Below are 13,660 nucleotides of genomic sequence, written 5' to 3'. Positions count from 1 at the left end.
GTTCGGTCATCTCAGATCATTTAAGATCATATTTCATAGTTTTGTTCAAATTGTGCATCCCTAGTCCAATATTTCCTATTTTGTTTTTATTTAGTAATTCTATTATTTTTATTCAGGTGTAGTAGTAGTAGTGGTAGTAATAATAATAATTATTATTATTAATAGCCGTAATAATATAATTACAACATTTAGGCTAAAATTGGCAGACTTTCTTCAACATTAATATTTCTTGTCTTGTTTTTATTTAGTAATTATAATATTTTTTATTTAGCAGCATCAGTAGTAATAATAATAATAACACTTATTAGTATTATTATATATAACCATATTAATATAATCGAAATAATATGTTGGACATATTGTGCAGCCTTAGTCAAATATTAATATGTCTTAATCTATTTTTATTTAGTAGTAGTAATAATAATAATTATTATTATTTTAAAGCCATACTGACATAATCACACGATTGTGTCCAAATCTGGCATCCCTACAAACAAGCACAACAAACCTGTTTATTTTTTAATTGCATTTTTTCTCAGAAAAAAATCTTAATTAGTCTTTTCCCCAAATCGTGCATCCCTACTGTATACAGTACACATTATTACGATACACACATGATGTTGGTCTGCCTCTCTATCCTTACACAACATAGTACAATACATGTCAATAAAGAGGCTAAATAACGTCAATGATATTCAAGTTTTAAATTAGACCAACATATGAATGTTTCCGAGCATGTAAGAGTATAAATGTAACTTTAACTGGACTAAACAATGCAAGTCTCCCTGTGAGACGCAAACATGTAGCGGATACGTTTCCTGTTTCTCCTACAGGCGCTTTGTTGTAGCAGCGGAGGGACTGTACCATTCATCTGTAGGGGAAACCGACCGCGCGTACAACTACCGTTCTGACTCTGCTCACACGACAAACACACAATTGTCAGGTATATCGTAGTTTACGTGTGTCTAACTAATGTAAGTCAAATTTGTGCTTTTATACGGTGATTTTAGCATGTGGTAGATAAGCGGTGTTCGTCGGTTCACCCCTACGCCGCGCCTGTTGCCATGTTCCCGGTTCCCTTATGGGTGTGGTGAAGAGATTGCTGGTAAAAATTGCCTCTCGGTTTGCGTGAGGGCTGCGTGGCCCTTTAAATGTGTTTAAAATTGACTTCCAATTAATTGTGCTGCTTTGAAATTTACCTGTGCGCATATCAACATGCAAGGGATCTGAAAGAAGCGGATTTTGCCCAAACAAGCCTGATCAGGTGAGGGAAACAAAACAAAAAACAATCGTCCGCCGTGTTTCTCTTTTCTCGTCTATTTCCTGCTTGTAAAAAGCTCGTAAACGGGTATTTATTTACACCTCTGAACTTCTATCTGCTGTTTTTGGGAGTCAATGATGGGTTGAATCTCGACTGAGTAGCTAATTAGTTAAACTGTAATGTGTTAGTTCTGGTTGAAAGGCAACAGGAGGCCTGATAGAGTTCAGTCTGAACAGATTTAACATGTTCAGTGTTTCCTGATCATCTAAACTACATCTAGTCTGGTGAAGAGCTTCAATATCAGGGTGAGAAATGAAAGAAATCTCAGTTTGGGTGTCATATTGTGTCCTTGATCGACACACAATCTCGAGAGTTACTATAGTAAACAAACTCTTGTTTTTCAATCAAAGTCTTACTTGGATTCATAAATCTGCTAGTAATTCTATTTATAAGTTATACTTCCAGCTGAATTCATATTTCTAGTATTTTGTGAAGGACACCAATAGCTGAGATTGTTTGAGCAGAAGCTAATAGTTTTACTTTCACTTTTTCTTGCTGAAATCTGTTTGTTTTGATTTAGCTTATGTTTTTTATAGATGTTAATGCTTTAATTATTTTGATATTTACGAGCCTCATATGCTGTTTTGGTCTTCTGATGTAATAATTGTAGATATAGTCGGTTAATAGTGGTTCATTTTAACTTGAGGTGAGCATGTTATATTTTAACTGAATCATTTCAGATTTCAGTATTTATTAGATGATCACAATTTTTCTAAACATGTTATATTTTATTGTCATTTGTGATTGTGTGTAATATCGTTCAGTTCCTCTTCCCAGCTGGCAAATAAGAGGCAATGCTTCCTGGAAGTGCTTTTCAGTTGTATTTATGATGTTTTCTAACTAAATAAAAGCACACAGGTTCTCCTTCATGTATCTCAGATATGCTAATGAGTTTAATTTCACTGACTCTGAGCTGATTTTAGTGTTTTATTTGTCCGACACACTAAAATATTGATCTTATATATATTTGCGAACCCCTTTAACCTAAAATATTAATTGAAATCTTTCCTGATATTTTAAGTTAATATTTAACACATTGACATGCTAAGAGGTTGGTTAATGGTTGCGTGACATGCAAGAAACAAATACAATGTATCGTTTTTTAGGAGGTATTTTATTTTGATTGAATTACATTTAAAATGATTTATTTTTTCATTTTACGTTTTTGTAATTTACTTAATTATTAACTTTTCATCAGCGCACGCCCAAAAAAAAAAAAAAGTGCCCTAAAATAGAATTTAAAATTTTTGTTACATTGATAAACTGATGCTAGATTTACGCGAGTAACACTTTCAGGAAACATTTTCAATCTCTAATCACTTGTAAAGTTACTCAGCATTACATAAAGGCCAAAACCAAAACATGAGGTGTATTGTTAAATGTTTATCATGATGGTTTGTTATTAAATATATGGAGGGTTTTGTTGGTCTGGTAGTGGCTGGGTAGAATAACCAATAACTTGCATCATGGTATGAGTACTTTTATGTCACAATAACAGTATATTTCATGATCTAGCTATTTTTATTGAAAAATCAATGGAAAAATTACACTTTGTTTTTTAATAACCATGTGGTAATGCCTATTTTTTGAAGGATCATGTGACCCTGCAGTAATGATGCTGAAAATTCAGCTTTGCATCACAGGAATAAATTACACTTTAATATAGATTCACATAGAAAACAGTTATTTGAAATTATTATAATATTTCACAATTTGTACTGTATTTTTGATTAAATAAATGCAACCTTGGTGTGCAGGAGAGACTTCTTTCAAAACATTTTAAAAATCTTAAATGTTGTAAACTTCATATCCAAATATCCAAAATAAACCGGTTTACATTTTTAGTGACTTTTGAGTAAATATTCTGTAAATGAGCTTATGCACTTTTAAATACTATGGGAGATGATGCTTAACTTGCTAACTGTATCCATGGCCAGTTATTTTTGTTGGACATTCAATTCAATTAATTTCTTTCAAATGACACCCTTAGCATGAGAGATGCTGGACTAGTAACCATCAGTCCAGTATTTACTTCTCTAATAACCTTGTTACTGAAAACTCACAGACGCTGTTTGAGTTTGTAGTAGATCTTTTAACTCTATTAAAACACATTCATGTGGAATCAAAAACATCAGAGACGCGGACGGACGCCTGATTTGACGAAAGGTCAGTGAACATATGGCTGGCATTTGGCAGCAGTCGGTGGTGTTTTGAAGACCCTTTGAGCGCAGCGTCATTTCCCAATGCTCTCAGATCAGTCTGTGCATGTAATTAAAGTTGCTGGAATGGATTTGGTCGAAGGAAGCAGGTCCGTTTGTAATTGCATTTTAAGGGATTTCATGATTGCATGCATCACTGGTGCAATGTTTGATTGATGGGTGAGTGCATGTGATGTCATTGTATGATGCATGATTGCAGGTCCAGCACGTTGTCGTCTCGGGTGCCGGTCAAACAGGAACAATGAGTGAGTTGGAACAGTTGCGACAGGAAGCGGAACAGCTTCGCAACCAGATCCGGGTAAGTGTTTGGACCCACATGCAACAAAAGGAAGCGTTAATTTGAGAGGACATCCATGCAAACTATACACTTCCTGTGCTGGTTATTTAGATTGGCAAGTTTAGTCACGGATTGCATTTGTTGTTGTTTTTCAGGATGCTAGAAAAGCCTGCAGTGACTCCACACTTTCGCAGGTATGTAACAAATCATTAATGATTGCACCGTCCTGCATCATATTTGCTGAATACAATCCAATAGTCATTTCTTGCTCATTTTGAGCTGCTGATATCAAAAATAATGACAGAGCACGTCACACTTTTCACTAAATTTGATGCATTTGGTTTTGACATCCATTTGTAAGGTGAAGAAGTCTTGTATGTTCACTTGATCAGCAGAAAAGCACCTCAAAGACATCATTCATGTCTTCATCTGAGCCAGAATACAACTATTCATTTAACAATCAGCCCATTTTCACATGTATGAATGATTTTGATTATATTTATGCATAAACCTGATTATGGCCAATGACTGAAGAATATGCAAACGGCCACAGAAACATGACAGATTTTGTGTGAGGGGAAAAGCTGTTCTTTTACATTAATGTTAAATTGTACATTAAGTTAAATGTACAATTTGAATGCTTTTTGTCATTAAAACAAACTTCGTATAAATGTATAATTTATAAAAAATATTCTTTGACATTAAATGGAGAACATTTTTCCACTCCTTTGCAAATTGTAAGTTAAACAACACATTTTGAATTTGTTTTATCTTGAAAACAAAACTTGTGACACATGACTGCTTTTGTTATTTTTATAAGTGCATTAAAGCTGATTATTACGTTTTATACAGCTATCGAAAAAAATAGAATATTCTCAGTTTCTCTGGAATTTTGATTTATAGATAAGTGTTTATGTAAAACATAATTTTTGTTTTATTCTGTAAACTACTGATGACATTTCTTCCAAATTTTAAATAAAAATGTTGTCATTTAGAGCTTTTATGCATAAAATGACAACTGGTCAAAATAGCAAAGTTTTTTTTTTTCTCCATTTTTAGACAAAACCATGCCAATGTTGTAACATCATAAGAGTTAAGAAATCAGTGAAATATAACTCTGATTCTCAATCACAACAAACAAAAACGTGTTATTTTGACTAATTGTCATTTCTCTGAAAAAAAAGACATTTTTATTCAAAAATTTGAAATATTATCAGATAGTATAAAACAAATATTAACATTTTACTCAAACCCATACCTAGTAAATCCAGAGAAAATGAGAATTTAAGTGGTATCTTAATTTTCTACATCCACACACATCCACATGTATGTGTGAATATATACATATATGCATACAATGTTGTGGAAAAAACTGTGAAAGTTTTTAATATTTCTGAATTTAGCATCATCAGATTATGTAATATTAGGCCTTTTTTGCCAATCAGATTTTTTTTGAGATATTATTCATAGATATCAACCAGTTCATCTACAGACTTCCTTGATGTACTTTTTTTTTTTTTTTTTTTTTTATAAATCATTTTTTTTTTTTTTTCAGCATTTTTCGTAAATTTGGAGTAAATATTCTGTAAATGAGCTAACCGCACATGAAATGCTATAGAAGATGATGCTGAACTTGCTAACTGTACTGATGTCAGCTCTACACACTGGTCTAGAAGACATCTCTAATGGGAGCTGATGATGTTGTGCGATCTTTAATCTCTTGCTGTTTTGGGCTCATATGGCAGATGACAGCGAGCCTGGACTCAGTGGGGCGGATACAGATGAGAACGAGACGCACGCTCCGAGGTCATCTCGCCAAAATCTACGCCATGCACTGGGGCAGCGACTCCAGGTGTGTGTTTGATTGGAGGCACTCTAACCATCACGATTGCTTTTAGATACAAAACACCGCTGCTTTAAACACTCTGGGATGATCTCCTTTCAACTGTGTGATTAATATTACATGAAGTAACGCTTGGGACCCTGGTGTTCGTTTTCCGTAGAGCTGTAATAAGGCCTTTCCCACCATGTTGCTCAAATCCCATCTGTGTCCCATATTAATTACATTTCGTTGATTGAAAAATAGATGGGCTGCAGTGTGGATATTTATAATTTCTTTGCCTTTTTTCAGGTTACTTGTCAGTGCCTCCCAAGATGGCAAACTGATCATATGGGATGGTTATACGACCAACAAGGTAATGAGATACTAGAGCCGTGTACACTGGAAAAAAAATGATAACATTGTTTTATTCAAATTAAAAATGTTAATTATTATCACCGACCTAAGTACATTAATTTATGCAGACTTCATGGGTTGAATCAGGTAAAACATGCTCTGTAAGGGAATAGTTCAAATGTGCTGAAAATGTGGTCCCCCTCAGGCTATCCAAGATGTAGATCAGATTTGGAGAAATGTAACATTGCAGTGAATGGGTGCCGTCAGAATGAGAGTCCAAACAGCTGATAAAACATCACAATAATCCACACCACTCCAGTCCATCAGTTAACATCCGGAAAAGACTAAAGCTGAAACAAATCCATCATTAAGACGTTTTTAACTAAAATCCCAGTCCATAATCCATAATAACGCTTCCTCCAGTGAAAGTGTTCTGGTCTGAATCAGGAGAAAAATCTGCACGGATCAAGCAGAGTTTAAAACAGCTCTAAACAAATGTGGCTGGATTTTGATGTGAGACACAACAGGAGATGCACTTTTTCTCTGGAGGAAGCGTTATTATGGATTATTGATTAACCGGAAGCAACGGTTTGAAGTTACAAACGTCTTAATGATGGATGTGTTTCAGCTTTTGTGTTCTCCAGATGTTAACTGATGGACTGGTGTGGATTATTGTGATGTTTTTATCAGACTCTCATTCTGACGGCACCCATTCACTGCAATGTTACATTTCTCCAAATCTGATGCAGAAACAAACTCATCTACGTCTTGGTTGGCCTGAGGATGAGCACAATACATTTTTTTAGCAAGTTACCATATTTGGATGAACTATTCTATTTAAGGTAAAAGAGTACCACTTTTTATAGTTGTTCTCTTTTAATTTTCAGCTTTAGTTATTATATTGCTGCATGTTTTTAACTCTGTCCGGCAGATGCATGCTATTCCCCTGCGCTCCTCCTGGGTCATGACCTGTGCCTACGCCCCGTCGGGGAACTATGTGGCCTGCGGAGGCCTAGACAACATCTGCTCCACCTACAGCCTTAAAACCCGCGAGGGCAACGTCAGGGTCAACCGAGAACTGGCTGGACACACAGGTAGAGTCACTTTTATTAATATTACCTAGTACTTCCTCTAAAACAGGGATTAATCAGCAGAACCCCTTTGACCTGAAATGTTTGCTGAGGTTTAAAGTAAATATTTCAATAATTTAACAACACATTTGCGTATTCTCGACTCTCTGATGCCGGTTTATGCAGGTAATCAAATAAAAAAATTTCAAGTGTACTATTTTTACTGTTTTTATTGTAATAATATTATTGATTTTAAATAATATCCACTACTGGTCAAAAGTTTTGAATAATAATTATTTATTTATTTGTTTTTGAAAATTCAACTTCATCACAGGAATAAATTACGTTATAAAATCTTTAAATTAGTGCTGTCAAAAGATTAATCGCATCCAAAATAAAAGTATTTGTTTGCATAATATATGTGTGTACTGTGTATATTTATGTATATATAAGTACACACACATACAGCATATTTAGAAAATATTTACATGTACATGTCTATACTTGTATTCATATAAATTATATTATATTAAATATATTTGTATATATAAACGCAACATTTTTCTTAAATGTATACATGCATGCATTTATATATACATAATAAATATACACAGTAGACTCCCATATATTATGTAAACAAACTTTTATTTTGGATGCGATTTAATTGCGATTCATCTTTTGACAGCACTCATTTAAATAGAAAATGGTTATTTTAGGTTTCACAATATTACTAATTTTACTATATTTTTGATCAAATAAATGCAGCCTTGATGAGCAGAAGAGACTTCCTTCAAAAACATTAAAATATTAATACTAATTATTCCAAACTGTTGACCAGAAACTATTATAATACAATTCTGTATTTGATAATCATATGTAAACATAATTCTGACATTATGATTTAATTAACTATTAATTAATTAAATATTATTACCTTAGCAAACTCACAAATCTCAGTTTGGGAAACCCTGCTCTAAAACATTTATTTCTGTGTTGTATTTCATACAATATATAATTAATGCATTTTCTATTATTAATAAATTTTCTATTAATATTCTGTAGGCTATCTGTCTTGCTGTCGTTTTCTTGATGACAATCAGATCATCACCAGCTCTGGTGACACCACATGGTGAGTTAATGTTACATAAAATAATAATAATTAAACTGATTATTGTGAAGCATTAGTATGTCAAGGGATAAATGGTGTATGCGGTGTTAACTTTATTTGGCATGTACATATTTTAGTTAAATTTTTCCTGTTGAAATTTTGATAATATTTAAAAAAATATATATTATTTAAATTTTTTAATTGTATATTTTCTTTTATCCAAAGCGACTGGCATTTAAGGCATATATTGTATTAGCTCATGCATTCCCTGGGATTCAAACCCATGACCTTTACATTGCTATCGGCACGCTCTACTGTTGCAACAGGAAATATTTATTGCAATGTTAAATGCATAAAAGGTGTTGTTTCATGTTGTCTTTAAAAGCATTTAGTTTTGATTGAAACTAAATGGACTCCATGTTTAACTTTGCTCCTGCAGTGCATTGTGGGACATTGAGACGGGCCAGCAGACCACCAGTTTCACGGGACACACGGGTGATGTCATGAGTCTGTCGGTCAGTCCCGACTTAAAGACATTCGTGTCAGGAGCCTGCGACGCTTCTGCCAAACTGTGGGACATCAGAGACGGGATGTGCAGGCAGTCCGTCACCGGCCACGTCTCGGATATAAATGCCGTCTGCGTAAGTGTTTCGATCGACTTTTAAAATCACGCTTGCTGTTTGTTTAAATTGGGTTAGGGCTGCACGATAAATCGCAATGAAATCGTGATTAGGCAAAAGCTGTGATTTGTCATGTGCATCTTGTCAGTGAAGCACGGTTCTGTGATCAGTAGTAAATCTCCATCTGAAGGCCAGAGATACTCCAAATACACCCCGCAGAAGAAACCCAGGAGATCCCTATAACGCTAGCTAAATAAACAGATTTAACTGCTTTTATTGATTCAGCGTGACTAATAAACAGCACTACGACAATATGATTAATCTGAATTCTTATTATAATTTTCATTATAATGCAATAATAATCGAGGCAGCCTTTATCACTGCTTATGAAATATGTTACATGCTTTATTCTGTGTAAGAAGCACATCTCAGAAGGATTTATTTCAAACACTCGGCTGACGTTTGGAGTGAAAACATGTTATTAAATATGGTATTTTCACGTGCTTTCAGATGGAGCAGAATTTACAACAGAGCCGTAGTTCACGGAGAAGCTACGCAAACAGCTTTCGTTATCACAAACGATTTCTTCGATTTAATAATCGTGCAATAATATCGTCTGCGATTTTTGTTTTTTGCGTAGCTTGTCAGTGAACTACGGCTCTGTGTAATAAATGCTGCTCCTTGATGGAGATTTACTACTGATTACAGAACCGGCTTTACTGACGAGATGCGCATGACAATCGTATTTGATTAATCGTGTAGCCCTAGGTGGTGTTTATTGTGTCCTAGAAGCTCCTCTACATGGGCAATTGTATTGAGTTTGGTTGTTTACTTCTGAATAGTTCTTTCCGAATGGAAATGCCTTCACAACGGGTTCAGACGACGCCACCTGCAGGCTGTTTGACCTGCGCGCGGATCAGGAGCTCATGATGTATTCTCACGACAACATCATCTGCGGTATCACCTCCGTGGCCTTCTCCAAGAGTGGACGCCTCCTGCTGGCCGGATACGACGACTTCAATTGCAATGTTTGGGACACTTTAAAAGGCGAACGTGCAGGTAAGAGCAAAACATTTTTTCACTGCCCCTCTCTACAGTTTATTTTTCAGTATGTCACAGAATGTTTTTTCTGAGGTAAATGACGTTACGTGACATTGTTTACAAGCCATTATGACGTCTCTGCGCGGCTGAAACACTGATTGAGAGATTACATGAGACAGGATGTGGATTGTAAAGTTGTACTCTTTCTTTTAACTTGTCTTCGGATGTTTAGTCATGTTTATTTTGTGCTGAAACTGGTATTAATGTGGAGAAGATGGTTAGTTCACTGAGGCGCTACAGTGATCTGTCACTCCACATTAAACAGCGCCAAAACGGCATTTATTGTATGAATACTGCAATACAATGGACAGAATTTGAAATCCGAGACTTTCATATTAAAAGTACCAAAGCACAATGCTTATTGAGATCTATTGGATGGGAGGTGCCCTTCAAAGTTCCGCTCATTAACTAAAAACAGGCTAGACTAATTGATTCTTAGGATTAAAGAATCAATGTCATTCCATAAAAATGAGAATCGATTAATAGAGAGATCAATATTTTTTACCCAGCCCTAGTTATTATTTTTATATTTTTTCAAATTTTATATGGTTTGAGTTTATTTATTTTATAATGATTATTTATAATATTTTTTTATATATATATTTTTTTTATCATTGTTTATATTTTTTATTTTATTTTAGCTTATTTTATTCATTTTACGGATGCATGATATTATCAGAAAATTATCGGAATTGGCTGATAAAGACTTAAAGAACATCGGCATCGGCTCGATATGAAAAATTATGCCGATTATGCTTTGCCGATAAGACGAATTGCTCATGTGAGCTCAGGGTGTGACATTCTTTTATTTATTTAGGGCCTGCATGTAATGAAATGAAAGTAAAATACACAAATAACATTAAGATACTTGTGTTTCTGAATAAAGCATTACCGATAAAATCATAAGTCTGTTTTGATTTAAAGGTCAGAAGCTATAGCTTGCAATAAAACTCTCAAACATGACACTTGTAAATTAAATAATTGTAATACATATATATATATATATATATATATATATATATATATATATATATATAGATATATATATAGATTTATTCATTAATATATTTTTTTCTTCAAATTGCAATTTTGCAATACTTAAATACAAAGAGCTCTAAAACAATTTACAGCTTTTTTGCTTTAGACCATCCATTACAGTTTTTCTCGATTGCTTCAATGCATTTCTTGAAATTATGCCTTTTTTGTGAAACTCTAAACACAAATCCATAACTTCTAACTCAATTTCCCAAACTTCCTACATTCAGGTCAAAATGAAGCTCTCCACACAAAACAACTCAATCTTGCTGAAAAACCAGACTTTGTTCTCAGACATGACACACAAACCCTCAAACACACACACACACACTACAACACACACACACACACTACAACACACACACACACACACTACAACACAGTCTTACACACTGATGAGATCAATTCAAAACAATACTACAAAAACCGGTAATAAGTGTTGCTTGTGGTACTCCCCAAGTGTTTTATTCCTTAATTTAATGTACTGAATAGGACCGTACAATACAACAAAAATAATTATTCTGCCCCAGCATCCCGTCTTTGGTCTGGGACAGGCCAAAGAACCTCTTCACAGGCTGCCCTGGCCCTGGCCAGACAGCGGGGGTAAAATCCTCTCTCATGCCTGAACCAACCCTGCCACGCATCAACTAAAAATATCTGAGATTGCTTGTTGTCTTGCCCTTCCAATTCCTCTTTCTCTTCCATGTTGTTGCTGTTGTCATCCTCCTCTTCCTCTCCTTACTCCCTCTTCACCTCCTACTCTTCCTTCATTTCTTCACCTCTTCCTTTACGTCTCTCTGGATCCACTGTTTCAAACCTAAAAACAGTTTTTCTCCGTTGCTTTGGTGCATTTCTCGAATCATCCTTACTGTAATATTTGCAAAGTATGTGCGTTTCTCAAAACAATTCGTACAAACAGCACCACACAACGGGTTTCCTGCAAACGCCTGTAACTTACTCAAAATCTTTAGTTCATGTCTCAAAAGTTAGTATTTATGTCAATGAACATATCAGTGCCATCAGAATGAAAAGTCCTTGTATCATTGTTCACAAACAGCTCTGTTTATGTATGCTTTCCAATTGAAGGTTGATGAGATGCACCTTTGAGCTATTTCAGAGAACTGGTTTGTCATCGCTTGATCTATATTCTCTTCATTAGTCAAAGTCAAGATTCACTTGAACAATGCATGGAAAACTAATAAAGTCTAATAGAAATGTGTATAAAATATGCTTGACAGTTTATGACAACTAGAGCAACCATTTTGCATTTACCATAATGACTTATGTGAACTAATGACTTGAGGTTTTGAGGGGTAAGACTAGAGCACAGAGAACTATACATTCTGAGCAACATGACATTAGTAACTGATAATGTAGGAAACCACAGACAAATGCACATGAGCAACTGCATGAATCTACCAAAGCAATCACAACTTGTTCAAAACAATGAGAAACTTTGTATGATGTGCACAAGTGACTAGATGATGTGGAGGTTGAACAAGTTTTGAGAATTTAATTTCTGATCTGAGAAATGCACCGAAGCCTCTGAGAAACACTGTCAGCTGACTTTGGCCCTTTTATCTCCATCGAAGGTTCTGATTGGTGCGTGATAAATTTAGACTAGTGTTTCCTCTTGGGTAATTGTGTGCTAATTGAGCTCAAACTGTGCAGACTTGAGAGAACAATATTGAATGCTAGTGCTTTCTAAATGATCACATGGTGTAAGCGCTGAGAAATGAAGGATTTGCAGGAACAGTTCACCAAATCTGACTCGTGTGTCAAAGCAGGGACTAGAGTTTATAGTTTAGGGAAATTAGTGTTTTTTGTTTGTTTTTTAAATGGCGTTATGGTTTTGAAATTTTAGTTCAAAAGCCTGGTTATAGTGTTTCAGCAATCGAGGAAAAACTGTTAAATCCACAAATAAAATGTTAGTTTTATCTGCATCTGTCTGAAAAAAGACAGATGTACTCATTAAAAAAAGAACTTTTAATAAAGTTTATTTATTCTAACAAACAAGTTTTTGCTCAAATAACCAGTTAAAAATAGTTTGTATATAATCTCTGCATAGGAGAGAGAAGGAAATATGTATCGGTATCGGCACTAGCTATCTCTGGAAGCCCGTTTCCGCCACTGAATAAAACATTAAAACGGTAATTGCGACTTTTTATCTCATAATTGACTTTTTTTTCTCATAATTGCGTGATTATAAACTCACAATTGTGAGTTAAAATGTCATAGTTGTGAGATATAAACTCGCAAATCTGAGGAGAAAAAAGTCAGAACTGGGAGAAATAAACTTGCAAATCTGAGAACAAACCCCCAAAACTGAGGTTTATATCTCACAATTCTGAGGAAAAAAGACAGAATTGCGAGAAAGTGGCAATAACCCTTTTCACTTTTTTTATTCAGTGGCGGAAACGGGCAATCATAGCTATCAGCCAAAATGGTTTGAAAAATATCGGCATAACTCTAATATCGAGCATCCCTAATTAATTTGTATGTTTGATTATTTTTAATTTTAGTTTTTTTTGTCTTTTTTAATTTTATTATTTGTATTTGCTTGCATATTTTTATTTATTGTTTTTTTTTTACCTTTGCATTATGATAACCTGTATATCTCTTCTCCCTCCCTCTCCCCCTCTCCACTCTCCCTCCCTCTCTCTCCCCCCTCTCCCTCTCTCTCCCCCTCTCCCTCTCCACTCTCTCTCTCCCCCTCTCTCCCCCCCTCCCTCC

The 13,660-nt window shown here is 34.8% G+C and overlaps 1 protein-coding gene across 1 annotated transcript; it reads left to right on the top strand.

Moving 5' to 3' along the window:
• Positions 1-1,117: 1,117 nt before the first annotated feature.
• On the top strand, positions 1,118-9,982 carry LOC306854750 (guanine nucleotide-binding protein G(I)/G(S)/G(T) subunit beta-1-like; the record flags this gene model as incomplete). The annotated part of the gene is made up of 10 exons (XM_079392990.1): positions 1,118-1,264; positions 3,740-3,838; positions 3,973-4,011; positions 5,563-5,669; positions 5,949-6,012; positions 6,925-7,087; positions 8,126-8,192; positions 8,611-8,812; positions 9,634-9,850; positions 9,957-9,982. Exons 2-10 carry the CDS (start codon positions 3,782-3,784, stop codon positions 9,980-9,982), a joined length of 942 nt encoding a protein of 313 aa, XP_079249116.1. The 5' UTR covers positions 1,118-1,264; positions 3,740-3,781.
• Positions 9,983-13,660: the final 3,678 nt, after the last annotated feature.

This window comes from Barbus barbus, assembly GCF_936440315.1.
Source record: "Barbus barbus genome assembly, chromosome: 35".
Classification (NCBI taxonomy): Eukaryota; Metazoa; Chordata; class Actinopteri; order Cypriniformes; family Cyprinidae; genus Barbus; species Barbus barbus.
The sequence above is the reverse complement of the archived record's forward strand: the minus strand, read 5'-3'. Positions and strand labels throughout refer to the sequence as shown.